The following is a 19,459-nucleotide window of genomic DNA, read 5'->3' as shown; positions in this document are numbered from 1 at the left end:
CCCCATCCCCATTCCCTCCTACTTACCCATCCCATTCCTCACTTACCAATCAACCTGTCCCCTCCTATCACCATACCCGTCCACTCCTAATCCCAATCCCTTCCCCCCTATCCCATCCCGTCCCTCCATATACAAAGACCCGTTCCCACCAATATACACATGCACTGTACCCCTCCTATCCAAGCCCCGTACCCCTCCCTAGCAACCCTCCCCATTTCAACTACCTGATACCCAGTCCACATTCAGCACGAGTCCCCATCCCCGTACCCGACCTATCCCATACCCGTTCCCTCCATATTCAAATCACGGTTCAATCCATGTCCCAGCCAGATACACCATCCCCACTTACCTCCCTATCCCTCCCCATTCCCTCCTATCCCCATCCCCGTTTCCCCTCCCTATCCCCATCCCCATTCCCTCCCTATCCCCATCCCTGTCCCCTCCCCATCCCCGTCCCTGTCCCCTCCCTATCCCCATCCCCGTCCCCTCCCTATCCCCATCCCCATTCCCTCCCTATCCCCATCCCCGTTCCCTCCCTATCCCCATCCCTGTCCCCATCCCTGTCCCCTCCCTGTCCCCTCCTGTCCCCTCACTGGTTGACTCTGCGTTTGAGGTTCTCCAGCTGCTGCCTCTCGGGGCGGGGCATCCCTGTCCCCTCCCTATCCCCCTCACCATCCCCTCCTATCCCCATCCCCATTCCCTCCTATCCCCATCCCCATTCCCTCCCTATCCCCATCCCCATTCCCTCCCTATCCCCATCCCCGTTCCCTCCCTATCCCCTCCCTATCCCCATCCCCGTCCCCATCCCCATCCCCTCCCTGTCCCCTCCTGTCCCCTCACTTGTTGACGTTGCGTTTGAGGTTCTCCAGCTGCTGCCTCTCGGGCCCCGTCAGCATCTCCTCCACCTCCCGCAGCTGCTCCTCCTCGGCGCCCGTGGCCTGCATGGAGGCCAGGATGGCTTCCACCCGCTGGGACTTCTCCAGGAGCCTCCTGCCAGGGGACAGGGACACGGGGACGCGGTGCTGGCGGCTCCAGACCCCCCCCTTGGACCCGCTGAGCCCCCGGTCCCGGCGCGGCGCTCACTTGTTCTCCCGCGTCTCGTGCTGCCGGCGCTCCATCAGGTTGGCGGCGCTCTGGGGGCAAACAGGGGCGTTGGGGGCACTGGGGGGGACACGGGGACAGGGGCACTGCCACCTCTGGGACACCCGGACACTTGGACATTGGAGCAGGAGCTCTGGGGATACAGAGCCAGTGAGCCCCCCAGCCCAGGGGTGTTGGGGGACACCAGGGAACCTCCTGGGGGGACACGGGGAGGGTGGCACTGCCACCTCTGGGACACCTGGACACTGGACACTTGGATTCTGGAACTCTGGGGATACAGAGCCAGGTGAGCCCCTCAGCCCAGGGGTGTTGGGGGGACCCCACACTCACAAAAACCCAATGGGGGAACTGGGGATGTGTTGGGGGCACCGGGGAACCCCATGAGGGGACATGGGGACAGTGGCACTGCCACCCCTGTGGCACCAGGAAGGAGGGGACTGTGACACCTGGACACTTGGACATTGGAACAGGAGCTCTGGGGATAAAGAGCCAGGTGAGCCCCCCCAGCCCAGGGGTGTTGGGGGACACCAAGGGACCCCACACTCACAAAAACCCCATGAGGGGACACGGGGACGGTGGCACTGCCACCCCTGGTGGCACCAGGAAGGAGGGGACTGTGACACCTGGACACTTGGATACTGGAGCAGGAGCTCTGGGAATACAGAGCCAGGTGAGCCCCCCAGCCCAGGGGTGTTGGGGGGACCCCACACTCACAAAAACCCCATGAGGGGACGCGGGGACGGTGCCGCTGCCACCACCCCTGGTGGCACCGGGAAGGAGGGGGCTGTGCCACCTGGATTCCCTGGGAATTCCCGCATGGATAGGCCGGCCTGGCCGATGTTCAGGTGCTGGGCACCCACCTTGTAGCAGCGGTGCAGCAGCATCCGGGCGGCGGCCGCCACGTTCACCGTGTACAGGTAGAAGGTGCGGGAGGGAGCGTGGTCCGGAGTCTTGGGAATCTCCTGTGGGAAGGAGAGGGGCAGGGACCAAGCTAAGGGGGTCCCCCTCCCCACAGGTGTCCCTGGTGGGACCCCCTCTCCCTCCCCAGAGGTGTCCCTGGTGCCAGCTCCCAGGCAGGATCACCTGGAAGCGCCTGGAAACCCCCGGCCAAGCTATTCCAGCCGGGGGAATCTCCCGGATTCCGGAGTTTCCCTCACCTGCAGGGACACCAGGTTCTCCGAGAGCATCCTGTAGAGCATGTCCTTGGCCTCCTTGGCCGGGATCATGGCAAAATCCTCCACCTGCTTCTGCTCCAGGTGCTTCTTGCGCAGGAGCAGGCGGAAGATCCGGGCGCAGCGGGAGCCGAACCTGGGCGGGAAGAGCGGGATGAGGAGGGATTGTGGGAAGGGGGCCCCTGGAAAAGCCTGGGAATATCCCAGGTCCCCCTGTCACCTCTCCTCCACGATGGACTCCAGCGTGGCCGTGGCCAGAGACGCCAGGGCCTTGTGCAGGTCTGCGGGGTGGGGGGGGGCGAGGTCAAGGAGAAAATTCCAGAGCTTGGGAATGTTTCAGGCCTGGGAACACCAAGTGTGTCCCCCCCCTCTCCAAAGGATACTGACGGTGTAGGTGCCCCCACCGCTGTCCCCAGACTTCCCCACGAACTCCAGCTGCAGGGAGAGACAACAGGGGAAGAGGTCAGGACATCCCCAGAGAAGGAAAACATGGTTGGTTTTTTCCTGTAAAATCTGGAGTGGGAAGAAAAAAAAACCAGAGATTTTGGGAAAAGAAAAAAAAAAAAATCTACGACTTCAACAAATAGTGACACTTTCAAAGGCTTTTAAATCCCTTTAATATCTTATAAATATCTTCAGTGACTGTTAAATACCTTCGGGATCTGTTAAATAACTTTCAAATATCCTCAGTGACCAAAATTTTAGGTCTCTTCAATGGATTTTGAGTAACTTCAAAATATTTGGAGTCACTTCAGTGTTTTTTTAAGTAATTTTGGCATCTTTTCTGAATATCATCAATATGTTTTAAATATCTCTCCAGTAACTTTTAAGTATTTTTGGTGTCTTTTAAATACCTTCATCATCTTTTGAGTATCTTCAATGTCTCTTAAATATCTTTGGACCCTGTTAAATACCTGTTTAAATAATATCTATTAAATAACCTCAATATCTGTTCAGTATCTTTGATATCTCTTCAAAGCCTTCAGGATTTGTTAAATAACTTCAGTATCTGTTAAATATCTCTAATATCTGGTAACTAACTCCAATATCTGTACAAAAACTTCAGAATTGGTCAGTGTCTGTTAAAAACCGTTAACTCTCAGTAAAACCCGCTTTCCCCTCGGAGAGCAGAGCGAATTCCATGGAAGCATGGAATGCCAGAGGCTGGAAAAGCCCTGGAGAGCCCGGGGGTGAACAGACAGAGCGAATTCCATGGAAGCATGGAATGCCAGAGGCTGGAAAAGCCCTGGAGAGCCCGGGGGCACCCACCGGATCATCAGCCAGGAGTGCCAGGTACTGGTCCAGGACCTGCTTCCCGATGTTGTACCCGGCAGGAAGAGCCCGGAATATCTACGTGGGAGGGAAAAAAAAGCAGGGAATGTCAAAGGCATTCCAAGGGATTCCCAGCACTCCAGGAGGCTCCCAAGGACCCACCTCGTTGGAGGAGAGGGGCTGGGTGTGGGACGCGCCCGAGGCCGTGGTCACCTCGCTCATGCGCAGCATCGTCCGCACCACCTCGCTGCTGGTCTGCAGGGGGGAAAACGGGGGGGAAAACGGGGGGAAAACGGGATTCAGGGCAGGGAAAAGCCCGGATCCGGAGCGGGAATGGGGGGGGGAGAGCCAGACCTGGTCCATGCGACTGCTCACGGCGCTGACCAGAGCCTGGTCACGGAAGTGCTGGTGGAAACGCTCCAGGTTCACCTGCCAGTAAATGCCGTCGTCCGGAGGGGGCTGAGGGGGGAAAAGGGATAAGAAATGAGGGGAAGGGGGTGGGAAAGCTGAGGGAGAGGAGGCATGAAGCTGGTGGAAAGGAGGCAGGAAAAAAATGAGGAAAAGGAGGCACAAAGCGGTGGGAAATTAAATGGAAATAGGGGAGAAGAGATGGGAAAATGAGGGAATGAGGTAGGAGAAAGAAGCGGTAAAAAGTGAGGGAAAGGAGGCACAAAACTGAAGGAAATGGAACATAAAATTAAGGGAAAAGAGATGGGAAAACGAGGGAAATGAGGCACAAAAAAAGGAGGAAAAGGTGCCACCAAACTGAGGGAAATGAAACAGAAATAAGGGAAAAGAGAAAAAGGAGCCGCAAAGCTGAGGGAAAAGGGGCAGAAAAAGTTTGAAGGAAAGGAGCCAAAATAATGAGGAAAAGGGGCTACAAAACTGAGGGAAATGAAACACAAAAATAAGGAAAAAGAGATGAAAAAATGAGGGAGATGAGGCAGGAAAAAAGAGCAATCAAAAGTGAGGAAAAGGGGTCACAAAACTGAGGGAAAAGAGGGGCAAAAAAAATGTGGAAGAAGAGTCACAAAACATTAGGAAAAGAAGCCACAAAAAATGTGAAAGAGGAGCCCAAAAAAAGAGAAAAAGGAGCCACAAAACTGAGGGAAATGGGGCAGAAAAAGTTTGAAGGAAAGGAGCCAAAAAAATTAGGGAAAGGGGCCACAAAACTGAGGAAGAGGAGCCAAGAAAAGTGAGGAAGAGGAGCCAAGGAAAGTGAGGAAGAGGAGCCAAGAAAAGTGAGGAAGAGGAGCCAAGGAAAGTGAGGAAGAGGAGCCACAAAAGATGAGGAGGAAGCAGCAGAAAAACGAGGAAAAGGAACCACAAAAAATGAGGGAAAGGGCTCACAAACCCCCCTGGTTTCTCCAGTTCAGGAATATGCCCATCCCACCCTTCCCAGGCCCCGATTCCCAGCCCCAGAATTCCAGGTACCTCCGAGCTTCCTCCCTCCTGCTTCTGCCTCTTGGCCTTGCGCTGCCCGTCCTCTTCCTCGTCGCACGAGCGTCTCCGCTTCCCTTTCCCTGCCGAGCCAAAAACCCGGCGTCTCCCACCCGGAATGGCGGGGCCGAGCGCTTCCCGAGGCCCCCGAAATCCCGGGAATCCCCTCACCGGCGAGGCTGAGCCGCGGCACGACGTACATGTCCCTCTCGGCGATGGCCAGGGCGGGCGCGGGGGGCGGCGGCTCCGCGGCGTTCCAGGGGTTTTCCGGGACCATCGGGCACCTCCGGATGAAGTGGGTGTCTGCCAGGCGCACGAACGTGCCGGACACCTCGGCGTAATCCATGGTCTTCCCATCTAGGGGGGAGAGGAGCCGTGGAGCGGGTGGATATCTGGGATAGTCCCGGCGCCACGGTCACCACGACGAGCGTCAACACCCCCCAGACCCTCTGGGACCACCTTCCCAAACCTGCTCCCAGATCCCTGTTTTCTAAAGGGAGGAGCTTCCCACCCTCCATGGTCTCCATCAGCCTTTCCATGACCGGATCCAGGATGTTCCTGAGGCTCTGGAGGATGTGGTGACACTGTGGCCACCACCACGACCTGGCCATGAACACCCCCCAAAGCCTCTGGTCCCACATTCCCAAACCTGCTCCCAGATCCCTATTTTTCTAAGGAGGAGCTTCCCACCCTCCATAGTCTCCATCAACCGGATCCAGGATGTTCCTGAGAGTCTGGAGGACACGGTGACACCACCACGACCTGGTCATGAACATCCCACAAATCCTCTGCTCCCACATTCCCAAACCTGCTCCCAGATCCCTGTTTTCTAAAGGGAGGAGCTTCCCACCCTCCATGGTCTCCATCAGCCTTTCCATGACCAGATCCAGGATGTTCCTGAGGCTCTGGAGGACACGGTGACACCACCACGACCTGGCCATGAACACCCCACAAATCCTCTGCTCCCACATTCCCAAACCTGCTCCCAGACCCCTATTTTTCTAAGGAGGTGTTTCCCACCCTCCATAGTCTCCATCAGCCTGTTCATGACCGGATCTAGGATGTTCCTGAGGCTCTGGAGGACACGGTGACACCGTGGCCACCACCACGACCATCACACCCCATGGAGCCTCTGGTCCCACATTCCCAAACCCGCTCCCAGATCCCATTTTTTTTAAAGGGAGAAGCCTCCAACCCTCCATAGTCTCCATCACCTCTATCTCCATGGTCTCCATCAGCCAGATCCAGGATGTTCCTGAGCCTCTGGAGGATGTGGTGACACCACGACCTGGCCATGAACACCCCCCAAATCCTCTGCTCCCACATTCCCAAACCTGCTCCCGTTTTTTTTTCCAGGGAGGACCTTCCCTCCCACCTTCCATGGTCTCGGTGAGGCGATCGGCCACCCTGGCCACGGCGCAGCTCATGGAGAGGTGGCCGTGGAGCAGCAGCTCCTCCACCAGCAGCTCCCCGGGGTCCCCGTAGAGCGTCTTGGCCGTGTAGATGTAGCGGGGGTAGCGCAGGATCCGCAGGATCCGCTCGCTCCGCGCCTCGTATTCCACGGAGCCGCGGGGCTGCACCTCGTACCGCACCAGGTCGTGCTGGAGCAGGACACAAAGGGCCTTCTTCACCTGTGGGGGGGAGCGGGAAGGTTGGGATCCCACTTTTTCCCCTGCCCAGATCCCCGTTTTCCTCACGGAGAACCCGAATTTCCCTCCTCCTTCCTTTTCAGGGGAACACAAACCTCCCGCTCTGGAAAAATTCCCCCTTCCTGATTTATTTCATTTGAAATGCCTTGTCCTTCTCCCCCCATCTATCCCTGTCCCTGGATTCTTTTGCTCTCTACACAGCACCAGTTTCCCTCCTCCTTCCTCAAGTTTTCCAGGGCCACACGAACCTCCCACTCTTGATTTATCTCATTAAAAATTCCTGTCCTTCTCCACGTTTTCCCACCGGTTTATTCCCATCTTTCCTCCCTACAGAGCCTCAGAGTTTCTCTCCTCCTTTCCAAAGAAGTTTTCCAGGGAGATACAAACCTCCCACTCCAGAAAACCCTCTGAGTTACTGTTATTAAAAATTCCTCGTCCTTCTCCAGGTTTTCCCACCGGTTTCCCCCTCTGGTCCCCTCCCACCCCGTACCTGATCCGGGAGCAGCCCCGTGTCGCCCACCAGGAGCCGCAGCGGCCGCGGGCCCGTCCGGAGCAGGGAATTCCCGACTTTCTCCACGATCTCCCCGAAGTGCTCCTGGAGCAGCAGGGAGCAGAGCCGCAGCTCCGCCTGCGTCATCCCGGCGGCTCCCAGGAATTCCAGGAACGTGGTGGGGAAAGAACAGCTGTGGGGGGGACAGAGAGGGGACAGATGTTGACCCGTGTCCCCGGGACAGATGTTGACCCCCCCCCGGGGTTCTCTGTGTCCCCTCCTGGGGGAAATCAGCCGTGTCACAGGGATCCCGGCGCCCCTCCCCCCCCTCTTCAGGTGGGATCTCCCCTCCTCCCCCCCTCAGGGGTCCCGGGCCCTCCCTGCTCTCACCCCCAGACCTGGCCTAGGCCGCAACCGCCGCCATGGCAACGACCACTTCCGCTTTCCCCTCCACTTCCGCTTCCGCCACTTCCGCCGCCGCCGCCGCCGCCGTCCCTCCTTGGGAGGCCCCACAGCAGGGGGCGCACTGCGCGCCGCTACCCCCGCGGGGCCGCTCTATCCTCGCGCCCTCGCTCTCCGCGATGGGAGCGGAGCAGACGAGCTGAGCGGAAGCGCGAGCCGCTCTGGGCCGCGCTCTGTGGCCCCCCCGGAGGAGTGACGGCGGGCGAAGATGGCGGAGGCGGCGGCGGTGCCGCAGCACCGGTTCTTCTGCCACAGCTGCAAGGGCGAGGTCAGCCCCAAGCTGCCGGTGAGCCCCGGGCGGGAGGGGGACTCGGGGGAGCTCCGAGCTGCCGGTGAGCCCCGGGCCGGGGGGGGGTGGGAGGGTCCGGCAGGCGGGGATGACCCCCCAGTCCTTCCCTGAGGCCTCAGAGGAAGGGGTGACCCCCCTGCTCCCCTCAAAGGTGACCCCCTCCCCCTCAAATCCCTGCAGGAAGGGGTGACCCCCCTCCCAATGCCCGACTCTTCGGTGTCTCCAGCCCCCCCGAATCCCTTTAGGGACCCCCCAGCCAAGGGGGGACTCCCCATCCTTCCTCCTCCCCGTGCTGGGCCCCCCCCAAAACCTCCCGAACCTGCAGGGAGGGAGCGACCCCAAAATCCCCCCACGGAACAGGATCGGCGACCCCAAAATCCCGCCCCCCATCCCAGATCTCAGACTGGGATTTGGGATAATCCCATTCCCATCCCGCTCCCTGAGCGGTCCCAACATCCTGACAGGGTGGGAATTGCCAACCTGCTCCTAAATTTTCCCAGTTCCTATTCCCTGCGGCTGGGAAGAGAAGGTTTGGGAAGGGAAGGTTTGGGAAGGGAAGGTTTGGGAAGGTTTGGGAAGGGAAGGTCTGGGAAGGAAGGGAAGGGGAGTTTTTGGGAAGGAAAAGGCTGGGAACAAGAGAAAGGAAGGGAGTCTGGGAAGAGCCAAACGTTTGGATAGTCTGGAATGATGTGGGATGCTCAGAGCTGGGATGGGATAACTCTGGATCGGGATGGGGTGGTGGGAACTGAGGTGGGATGCTCTGGAATCGAGGTGGGATAGTTTGGAATGAGCTGCTTTGCTTAGGGAAAAATTGGGAAAGCGAGGCTGTTTGAGGTGTGGGGATGGTCCTGCGTATTCCCAAGGAAATAGAGATCCCGTGGGATAAGGATCCAGAGGTGAACAGGGGCTGGGGCTGGAAAAACAGAGCTGGAATCTCCTGGAAGCAACAGAATCCGTGGCTGAAGCCGGAGCTGCCGGGGTTGGGTTACCGGGAGGTGTCACCTGCGCTGGCTCCGGAATCTGATCCAGCTGGGAATGCACAGGAAGGAGCTGGAGCAGCCAGGGCGGGGGCTGGGCTTTGCTTCCCACCTCCTCCAGAGCAGGATTTGGGACTGGGATGCCGATGGGAACGGATCTGGGGAAGCACACGAGGAAGGGTTTGGATGGAGATCCCACAAAACTGAGAAAGGCGGACTTTGGGAATGCTTGAGGGGGGGGGGGGGGGAGGGAATCTGGGAAAGAAAAAAGGAATGTTCTGATCCGGCAGGGATCAGCTCTGGATGGAAAAGTGGGATTTGGGAACACTCCAGCTGTGGGATGGAATCCAGGGAAGGAAAGATCTGGGAGAGAGAATCCAGGAGGGAAGGTGTGAGGGGGGGAACTTTTTGGTTTTTCCATGTTTTTCCCCGAATTCAAGGCAACCCACAGCTCTAGGAGAGAGAGAATGAGAGCAGGGAAAACTTTTCCATTCTGAAGGGATTTTCTCCCATTGGCTCTTCAGCTCCCGAGCACCCAAATCCCTTGGGATTGGGATTGGGATCGGGTGGGATGAGCTGGTGGGCAGCCAGGATCGGGAATCTTCCTGGGAGGGAGCTGATTTTCCCTGGAATCCCGAGTATCCCGTGGCTAATCCCAACTCCTTGTCTTCCCAGGAATACACCTGCCCCCGCTGCGAGTCCGGCTTCATCGAGGAAGTCACTGATGATTCCAGGTACCGGAAAATCCAGGGATATCCCAGAGCTGGGCACGTGGAGAGACAACAGGGAGATGAAGTGGGAAAAATGCCATATTTTGGTCTTTTTCCCCCCCCCCCTTTTTGCTCTTTTTTTGCACCTTTTGGTCTTTTTTTTTTTACCCTTTTTCGTATTTTTTTTGTTACTCTTTTTCATATTTTTTTTTTACCCTTTTCTGATTTCTTTTACCCTTTTTTGTATTTTTTTTTACCCTTTTTCCTATTTTTTTTGCCCTTTCGGATTTTTTTTCTTTTTTTGGAGGTTAAAAGCACCCTTTTTGATTTTTTTTTCCATGTTTTTTCCTCCTTTTTAGTCTTTTTTTCCCCCTCTTTTTTTTTTTTTACCCGTGTTGATATTTCTTTTTGCCAAAAAAACACCATCCCTTTTGGGTCTTTATTTTTTTTTTCCCCTTTTGGGGTTTTTTTTTGCTGAACAACCCACCTTTTTAGTATTTTGGCTTTTCCCATTTTGTGTTTTTTTTTACTTTTTTTACTCTATTTCTCACCCTTTTTGATATTTAAAAAAACCCCAAAACCCTTTTTTGCTCTTTTTGGCCCTTTTTTTAACCTTTTTTTGTATTTCTTTAACTTTCTTGAATTTTTTTAACTTTTTTGTATTTTTTAACCTTTTTTGTATTTTTTAACCTTTTTTTTGTATTTTTTAAATCTTTTTTTGTATTTTTTAACCATTGCATTTTTTAACCTTTTTCTTTGTATTTTTTAACCTTTTTCTTATTTTTTAACCTTTTTTTTGCGTTTTTAACCTTCTTTTGTATTTTTAACCTTTCTTCGTATTTTTTAACTTTTTTTTGTAATTTTTTAACCTTTTATTTTTTAACCTCTTTTTCTATTTTTTTAACCATTTTTTTGTATTTTTTAACCTTTTATCTTTTTAACCTTTTCTGTGTTTTTAACCTTTTGTATTTTTAACCTTTTGTATTTTTTAACCTTTTTTATGTATTTTTTTGTATTTTTTTTTTATCCCTTCTGGGGGGATTCCGGGAAACAAAACAGGGATTTGGGAAGGCTGGGGACGGTTTTGGGAGCACGGGAGGGATTTTTGGGAGCACAGGAGGGAATTTTTGGAGCACAGGAGGGATTTTTGGGAGCACAGGAGGGATTTTTGGGAGCACAGGAGGGAATTTTGGGAGCACAGGAGGGATTTTTGGGAGCACAGGAGGGATTTTTGGGAGCACAGGAGGGAATTTTGGGAGCACAGGAGGGATTTTTGGGAGCACAGGAGGGATTTCTGGGAGCACAGGAGGGATTTTTGGGAGCACAGGAGGGATTTTTGGGAGCACAGGAGGGATTTTTGGGAGCACAGGAGGGATTTTTGGGAGCACAGGAGGGATTTCTGGGAGCACAGGAGGGATTTTTGGGAGCACAGGAGGGATTTTTGGGAGCACAGAGGGGATTTTTGGGAGCACAGGAGGGATTTTGGGAGCACAGGAGGGATTTTTGGGAGCACAGGAGGGATTTTTGGAGCACGGGAGGGATTTTTGGGAGCACAGAGGGGATTTCTGGGAGCACAGGAGGGATTTTTGGGAGCACAGGAGGGATTTTTGGGAGCACAGGAGGGATTTTTGGGAGCACAGGAGGGATTTTTGGGAGCACAGGAGGGAATTTTGGGAGCACAGGAGGGATTTTTGGAGCACAGGAGGGATTTTTGGGAGCACAGGGAGGATTTTTGGGAGCAGAGGGGAATTTTGGGAATGGGCCCTGCCCTCACTCTCCTGCTTTTCCCAGTTTTTTCGATGGAAGTGCCCTGGATGGCAGCCCCTCCTCGCAGTTCGCAGAGGTGAGTTTTCCTGCTTTTTTCCCCCAAAATCCAGAGTTTTTTCCTCAGGCATCTTCCCTGGCAGCTCCTTTTCCTGGCAATTTGCAGGATTGGGGGGAATTTTCAGGACACTTTTGGCAACAAGACCCGGCAGGGACGGGCAGGACATGGAAAAGAAGGATTCAGGGAAGAGGCTGGTACTGGCACATCCCGGGATTTGTGGGGGGGTTCTTCCTGCTCCCAGATTTTCCAGAATCCATCCATTCTAAAGTCCAAACTCGTAGGGAATTCCCTCAATCCCGAGCCAGGAATGGGGTCACCACACAGCCAGAATTCCAATGCAGATCCCAGTCTGCTCCCAGTCTGGATTCTTCCTCTTTGCTCCCGTGCTGGGTCCCCTCTTCCTCTGGGATTCCTCCTGATCCCAATTATTGCCTGGATATTGCTTCATATCCCAGAAATTCCCGAGTTCCAGCAGGATCAGCCTGGATTTTGGGATGAATAACACCTGGAAGTGGCCTCCATCCCGTCAGAGCAGCGGGACAACACGGAATGTTTATTCCTTGGCTTTTATTCCTTAATCCAAAAGGATTTGTGGGAGGGGGTCGCCCTGGGGAGGGGGGGCTCTGGCTGTGAATTCCTGGGGGTTTTCCTGCACCCTCTGGAGTGGAGATCCATGGATCTTCCCCCTGTATCACCCTTGGAGAGGCTCTGGGCTGGGAATGGGAGAAATCAGGGAGGAGGTGGGATGAGGCACCACAGGATCCATCCCAGGGGCAGGGAATGGCTTTATCCACAGGGACAGATCCCACAGAATCCATCACAGGAGCAGGGAATGGCTTTATCCACAGGGACAGATCCCCCAGGATCCATGGCAGGGGCAGGGAATGGCTTTATCCACAGGGACAGATCCCCCAGGATCCATGGCAGGGGCAGGGAATGGCTTTATCCACAGGGACAGATCCCACAGGATCCATGGCAGGGGCAGGGAATGGCTTTATCCACAGGGACAGATCCCCCAGGATCCATGGCAGGGGCAGGGAATGGCTTTATCCACAGGGACAGATCCCACAAAACAGCGGGATGGAGGAGCACAGGGATGGGGGATCCTTCCAAATCCACATCCATGTCCTTCCCTGGGGCCGTGAGACCCCCGGGGGGATCCCACGGATTATCCCTCCTCAAATTCCAGCCCTTGGAGAGAGCGAGAGACCGACGCCATAACCTCTGGATTTCTTGGGATAACGGGCATTCCGGGGGGTTGTCCCGGTGGCTCCACATCCCCTCGGGCTACAATCGAGCCTTTTTCCCGGCCTTTCATTCCCGGGAATCCACGGCACCCACGGGACCGTCGCTCCGGCGCCGCGGGCTCCGTTCCCAACGGGATGAGCGCCGGAGCCGGAGGGAATCTCCCCTTCTTTTCCCTTTCCCTTTTCTCCGCAGCTTTGGGACCACTTGGACCACACGATGTTCTTCCCGGATTTCCGGCCCTTCCTGAGCGCCGGCGGCTCCCTGGATTCCGAGGGCCGGGATCCGGATCGGGGCCCCCCGGGAGAGCTGTGGGGGCCCGGCCGCCCCCCCCGGCTGCCCCCGAGCCGCAGGTTCCGATCCCGAGGCAGCTCCCGCCCGGATCGCTCGCCCGCCATCGAGGGGTGAGTGGGAACTCCCGGGGAAAAAACCGGGATCTGGGAAGAAACGAGGGATCCCGGCACTTCCCTTCAGCACAATTCCCAGTGGCTTTCCCCGGCTCGCTGCCGGGGCATTCCCGGTGTTCCCGTGAGATTCCTTCGGAGCTCTCCCTCCATTTCGGGGCTTTTTCCAGGGAATTCCCAGCCGTGAGCCCCTGTATCCATGGGAACGGGATTCCCTGTGTTGCTGCCTATTCCTGCTGCCACCAGTTACTTATGGATTTATTTATTTCACTTGTTTTTCCAGTGTTTTTCCCAGGTTTTCCCTGTCCCAGTGCCAACCCTTCCATTGGAACTCGAGGCATTCCCAGTTTTCCCACCCTGGGATGAATTAAATAATTGACTGATTGATTGATTGATTTGATTTGATTTGTTCTTCCAATGTTTTTCCCTGGTTTTCCTTGTCCCAGTGCCAACTCTTCCGTTGGAAGTCGAGGCATTCCCAATTCTTCCACCCTGGGATGAATTAATTAAGTTATTTATTTATTTATTTAGCTTGTCCTTCCCATGTTTTTCCCAGATTTTCCCTGTCCCAGTGCCAACTCTTCCATTGGATTCTTCCAATGTTTTTCCCGGGTTTTCCCTGTCTCGCTGCCAATTCTTTGGGACTCAGAGCATTCCAAGTTCTCCCACTCTGGGATGAATTAATTAATAAATTTATTTATTTAGTTATTTATTTAACTTGTTCTTCCCATGTTTTTCCCAGATTTTCCCTGTCCCAGTGCCAACCCTTCCATTGGAACTCGAGGCATTCCCGGTGCTCCCACCCTGGGATGAGCTCCCTTCCCTAATTCCTTCCTGCTGTCCCTCTCTTTTATCCAGGGATTTTCCCACTCACGAGCCCTGCAGCCACGCATCCATGGGGCAGGAATTCCCGTTTTCCCCCTGCCCATCCCTGCTCCCACCCTTTATTTATTCACCCCACTCACTTTTCCCACCTTTCCCCCTCCCACCCCTCCTTTCTTTTCCCAGGATAATCCAGCAGATCTTCGCGGGGTTTTTCGCCAACTCGGCCGTCCCCGGCTCCCAACATCCCTTTTCCTGGTGAGTTAAAAATCCCCAAAAAAAAAAAAAAAAAAAAAAAACCCCGGGATGAGCCCCCGGAGGCAGGTTTGGGATGGGGGAGGGAGGAATTCCTGGGCTCTCCCGCCGGCAGGAGCGGGATGCTGCACTCCAACCCCGGGGATTACGCGTGGGGACAGAGCGGCCTCGACGCCATCGTCACCCAGGTGAGGGGCACCCGTGCCGGCTTTGGGGGGGCAGGGGGGAGGGATCCAGGGCCACGGGAATTCCTGAGCCTGGAATTCCCGCTCCTCTGCAGCTCCTGGGGCAGCTGGAAAACACGGGACCGCCGCCGGCGGACAAGGAGAAGATCTCGTCGCTCCCGACGGTGCCGGTGACGCAGGAACAAGTGGGTGGGTGACTCCGGATCCGCTGGCACCTGGAGCCTGGTGTTTGACATCCCTTTGTTCCCTTCCCAAAACGTCCCTTCCCAAACCTTCCCTTCCCAAACCTTCCCTTCCCTTCCCAAACCTTCCCTTCCCTTCCCAAACCTTCCCTTCCCTTCCCAAACCATCTCTTCCCTTCCCAAACCTTCCCTTCCCTTCCCAAACCTTCCCTTCCCAAACCTTCCCTTCCCTTCCCAAACCTTCCCTTCCCAAACCTTCCCTTCCCAAACCTTCCCTTCCCAAACCTTCCCTTCCCAAACCTTCCCAAACTGTCCCTTCCCAAACCGTCCCTTCCCAAACCTTCCTTTCCTTCCCTTCCCTTCCCAAACCTTCCCTTCCCAAACCTTCCCAAGAGATCCCATTTTTCCCCCCCAATCCCAGAATGCCAGTGCATTCCTGGAAGCTTTGGAATGTATTTCCTTCCCCCCCCATTGGAATCCATATGGGAATTCTCAGCTTCCCACCCAGGAGCCAGAGGGAGATAAAAATGCCATTTGGGACAAATTTGGGAGGGAGAAGGAAAAAGGGAACAGGCAGTGCCTTGGGATCAGCTCCCTGCTTTCCCTGGGATGTTTAGGGATGATCCTGGAGATTCCTGGGCTTTTCCCATCCCCAAATCCCTGTTTGTGCTCTCAGCTCATCCCTTCTTCCCTTTCCAACCGGCTCCCGGCGTATTCCAGCCTGGCAATGTCATGGAATGCTGTGCCAGCCGGGAGCTGGGGGTGTCTCGGAACGATCCTGAGATTATTTTGCAATTAAAAATCTCGGGAATTTTTTCCCTCCCCCTCCCAGCCGCTCCCTTCCTGGAATCCGATCCCTCCATTATGGTTAAACCCGGCAATTCCAGGCGGGATATTTTTATCCCATGGTTTTACACCCCCCCTGGGTCCTGCCCTTCTCCGGGAAGCCGAGGACCAGCTGGAATTCCACTGAGCCTACAGAGCACAGGCAGGCTGGGAATCCTGGAATCCTGGACTATCCAAGGTGGAAGGGACCCCCCGGGATCACCGAGGGAGATCCCAGAGCTCCTGTTCCCAGCAGGAATTCTTTGATCCCTGGATATTCCATCCCCAGTAGATCCCACACAAACGACTCAGAAATCCCGGAGCTCCTGTTCCCGGTGACATTCCTTTGATCCCTGGATATTCCATCCCCAGTAGATCCCACACAAACGACTCAAAAATCCTGGATCTCCTGTTCCCAGCAGGAATTCTTTGATCCCTGGATATTCCACCCCCAGTAGATCCCACACAAATGACTCAGAAATCCCGGAGCTCCTGTTCCCAGTGACATTCCTTTGATCCCTGGATATTCCATCCCCAGTAGATCATATATAAGTGTTGTGGAAATGCCAGAGCTCCTGTTCCCAGCAGGAGTTCTTTGATCCCTGGATATTCCATCCCCAGTAGATCCCACACAAATGACTCAAAAATCCCGGATCTCCTGTTCCCAGTGACATTCCTTTGATCCCTGGATATTCCATCCCCAGTAGATCATACATAAGTGTCGTGGAAATCCCAGAGCTCCTGTTCCTGGCAGGAATTCTTTGATCCCTGGATATTCCATCCCTGGTAGATCCCACACAAACAACTCAGAAATCCCAGAACTCCTGTTCCCGGTGACATTCCTTTGATCCCTGGATATTCCATCCCCAGTAGATCCCACACAAACGACTCAAAAATCCTGGATCTCCTGTTCCCAGCAGGAATTCTTTGATCCCTGGATATTCCATCCCCAGCAGATCCCACACAAACGACTCAGAAATCCCGGAGCTCCTGTTCCTGGTGACATTCCTTTGATCCCTGGATATTCCATCCCCAGTAGATCCCACACAGATGACTCAAAAATCCTGGATCTCCTGTTCCCAGCAGGAATTCTTTGATCCCTGGATATTCCATCCCCAGCAGATCCCACACAAACGACTCAGAAATCCCAGAACTCCTGTTCCCAGTGACATTCCTTTGATCCCTGGATATTCCATCCCCAGTAGATCATATATAGGTGTTGTGGAAATGCCAGAGCTGCTGTTCCCAGCAGGAATTCTTTGATCCCTGGATATTCCATCCCCAGCAGATCCCACACAAACGACTCAGAAATCCCAGAACTCCTGTTCCCGGTGACATTCCTTTGATCCCTGGATATTCCATCCCCAGTAGATCCCACACAAACGACTCAGAAATCCCAGAGCTCCTGTTCCCGGTGACATTCCTTTGATCCCTGGATATTCCATCCCTGGTAGATCCCACACAAACGACTCAGAAATCCCAGAGCTCCTGTTCCCGGTGACATTCCTTTGATCCCTGCCCATCCCTGCCCCAGCAGCCCCTCCCTGACCGCCTCCCGAATCCCAGAGCGCCCTCATTCCCGCCATTCCCTGTTTCCCTGCAGACACGGGGCTGGAATGCCCGGTGTGCAAGGAGGACTATTCCGTGGCGGAGCAGGTCCGGCAGCTCCCCTGCAACCACGTCTTCCACAGCAGCTGCATCGTGCCCTGGCTGGAGCTGGTGAGATCCCAAAAAAACCCGGGATATTCCCCTCGGGATAGCAGCTCTGGGGACGAGGGATCGGGGCCACAGGAAGGGCAGGTCCTGTGGGACCAACTCCTTTAAGGATCAGGGGATGAGGGGAAGGGGTGGATGTGTCCGGCTGGAATTCAGCACAGCCTGGGACGATGTTTCCCATGGGATGCTCCTGGAAAAGGCTTGGATAAGGGGTGCTCTGGGGGGGTAGGAACTGGCTGGAAGGCCAGGCCTGGAGGGTGGTGGGAATCCCAGGTCTTTGATCCCTGGATGCCCCATCCCCTGGAGATCCTACACAAATGACTCAAAAATCCCAGAGCTCCTGTTCCCAGCAGGAATTCTTTGATCCCTGGATATTCCATCCCCGGTAGATCATATATAAATGTCTTGCAAATCCCAGAGCTCCTGGGATTTCCTCCCAGTGGTGGGAATGGAGCTGCATCCCACTGGGATCTGGTCCAGGCCTCTGTGATTCCATGATTCTGTGATTCCGTGATTTTATGATTCTATAATTCTGTGATTCCATGATTCTATAATTCCATGATTCCATGATTCTATAATTCCATGATTCTGTGATTCCATAACTCTATAATTCCATGATTCTATAATCTCATGATTCCGTGATTCTGTGATTCCATAACTCTATGATTCCATGATTCTGTGATTCCACGATTCTGTGATTCTGTGATTCCATAACTCTATGATTCCATGATTCTGTGATTCCATGATTCTGTAATTCTATTCCACGATTCTATAATCTCATGATTCTATGATTCTGTAATTCCATGATTCCATGATTCTGTAATTCTATGATCCGTGATTCCATGATTCCCTGATTCCATAATTCCATGACTCCACGATTCCCTGATTCCATAATTCCATGACTCCACGATTCCCTGATTCTATGATCCGTGATTCCATGATTCCCTGATTCCATAATTCTATAATTCCATGATTCTATAATTCCATGATTCCCTGACTCCATAATTCCATAATTCCCTGATTCCCTGATTCCCTGATTCCCCGCAGCACGACACGTGTCCCGTCTGCAGGAAGAGCCTCAAGGGGGAAGATTCCACCCGGCAGACTCCGAATCCCGACGCTTCCGACAGCGCCCTGCAGGAGCGATGGACTTTCTGACCCTCCCCCGGAACGTTCCGGAGCCTTCCGGAGCCTTCGGAGGCCGGAGCAGCCCCCGTTCCGGGTGTACATCGAGAATTCCAACAAACCCCCCCTCCTCCAAGCAGCGGGAATTGGGGGGCCCACCCCCCCCGGGATCGCGGCACCGAGCGCTCTCCTCCCGGGAATTCCTCCTCCCGGGAATTCCTCCTCCCGGGAATTCCTCCTCCCGCTCCGAGGAGCCGCCTCGTCCCTCCTAAATTGGGAATTCTGGGCAGGGATTTTGATTTGGATGGAAAGGGGTGGTGGGTTGTTTTTGGTTTTTTTTTTCCAGTGGGGGCTCCCGAGTCCCTCACGGCCTCCTCTGGAAAAGGGATTTTGGGGGGGATCTCCCCGCGCTCCGGGAAGCTGGAATTGTCTGGGATCGCCTGGAATTGGGGGGCGGGAGGGATTTTATTGCCCCGGGTTGGGTGGAAGCCTCGGGGTCCGTAAAATCAGGGGGCAGCTGGAGGCAGGAGGGGTCTGGAGCCCTTCCCGAAGGGGGGATTGGACCCTCAGGAGTCTGGGAATGCTCTGGGATCAGGAATGCTCCGAGCAGGATTTTGGCAGCTCCAGGATCCTGGACTTTTTTCTTTCTTTTTTTTTTTTTTTTTTTTTTGAAGGGGGGGGGTTTTTTGGGGTTTTTTCAACAGTTTCCCACGGGCCTGTGGCCCCAGGTGGGGCCAAACCTCCCCCCCCCCCCCTCGCCATTCCAGGCAGGAATTATGGACCACGTTGCTCATCCCTTGGGAATTCCCCCCCCCCCCACCTTCCCCAGTAACTTAAGGAAAATCTTTATTTTTGCCGATTCTTTGGTTGTTTTGAGGGTTTTTTTTTTTTCCCCTCAGTTCTGTGAAGTTTCATTCAGGTCTTAATCCTTGGAATTATCCTTGGACTCCTGGGATCCACTGACCCCCCCCCCCCGAGGGGGGTGGGACATTCCCAAACCTCTTGGGGTTGGTGGCTCCGTGTCCACGTGGATTGAATTCCCTGTTTTCTTTGCTCTTCCGTCCAATAAAGGCCTTTCTCAAGGAATTCCCGTTCCCAAGGGATCCTTGGGGCTGGGAAAGGGGGGGTGGGAGCTCGGGAAAGGCTTTTTGGGGAAGGAAACCCCTGATTTGGGGAATGATCCTGCAGGATTTGGGAATGGTGTCCCTGTCCCCCCTCCCTCCCAAGCCGGGAGCTGTTCCTGGGGCAGGAGCCAGGACAGGGCTGTGGATCCGCAGGGATTGGGAAAATCCAGACAGATCCTGGGTTTATCC

The 19,459-nt window shown here is 54.5% G+C and overlaps 2 protein-coding genes across 4 annotated transcripts; one reads left to right on the top strand and one right to left on the bottom strand.

Moving 5' to 3' along the window:
* Nucleotides 1-826: 826 nt before the first annotated feature.
* Nucleotides 827-7,537, bottom strand: POLR3C (RNA polymerase III subunit C). 2 transcript variants are annotated; one of them, XM_039380504.1, is made up of 14 exons: nt 7,523-7,537; nt 7,125-7,317; nt 6,361-6,616; nt 5,157-5,342; nt 4,980-5,068; nt 3,900-4,004; nt 3,708-3,800; nt 3,543-3,623; nt 2,657-2,708; nt 2,494-2,554; nt 2,259-2,409; nt 1,962-2,063; nt 1,084-1,133; nt 827-990 (listed from the first exon to the last, which is right to left on the bottom strand). In XM_039380504.1, exons 2-14 carry the CDS (start codon nt 7,269-7,271, stop codon nt 837-839), a joined length of 1,527 nt encoding a protein of 508 aa, XP_039236438.1. In that variant the 5' UTR covers nt 7,272-7,317; nt 7,523-7,537; the 3' UTR covers nt 827-836. The 2 variants fall into 2 exon arrangements, with proteins under 2 accessions (XP_039236438.1, XP_039236441.1); XM_039380507.1 differs by lacking the exon at nt 7,523-7,537 and having other exon boundaries at nt 7,125-7,331.
* Nucleotides 7,538-7,765: 228 nt separating this feature from the next.
* On the top strand, nt 7,766-18,775 carry RNF115 (ring finger protein 115). Of its 2 annotated transcripts, none has more exons than XM_027728055.2 (9): nt 7,766-7,872; nt 9,528-9,586; nt 11,354-11,405; nt 12,828-13,036; nt 14,045-14,116; nt 14,229-14,301; nt 14,394-14,487; nt 16,909-17,024; nt 18,069-18,775. In XM_027728055.2, the coding sequence occupies exons 1-9, from the start codon at nt 7,795-7,797 to the stop codon at nt 18,177-18,179; spliced, it is 864 nt and encodes a 287-aa protein (XP_027583856.1). In that variant the 5' UTR covers nt 7,766-7,794; the 3' UTR covers nt 18,180-18,775. The 2 variants fall into 2 exon arrangements, with proteins under 2 accessions (XP_027583856.1, XP_027583857.1); XM_027728056.2 differs by having other exon boundaries at nt 7,780-7,854.
* Nucleotides 18,776-19,459: the final 684 nt, after the last annotated feature.

The sequence above is a fragment of the Pipra filicauda genome, unplaced genomic scaffold, assembly GCF_003945595.2.
Source record: "Pipra filicauda isolate LSUMZ 115617 unplaced genomic scaffold, ASM394559v2 scaffold1080_size65607_pilon, whole genome shotgun sequence".
Lineage (NCBI taxonomy): Eukaryota > Metazoa > Chordata > Aves > Passeriformes > Pipridae > Pipra > Pipra filicauda.
Note: the sequence above shows the minus strand (reverse complement) of the source record. Positions and strands in the feature narration are given on the sequence as shown.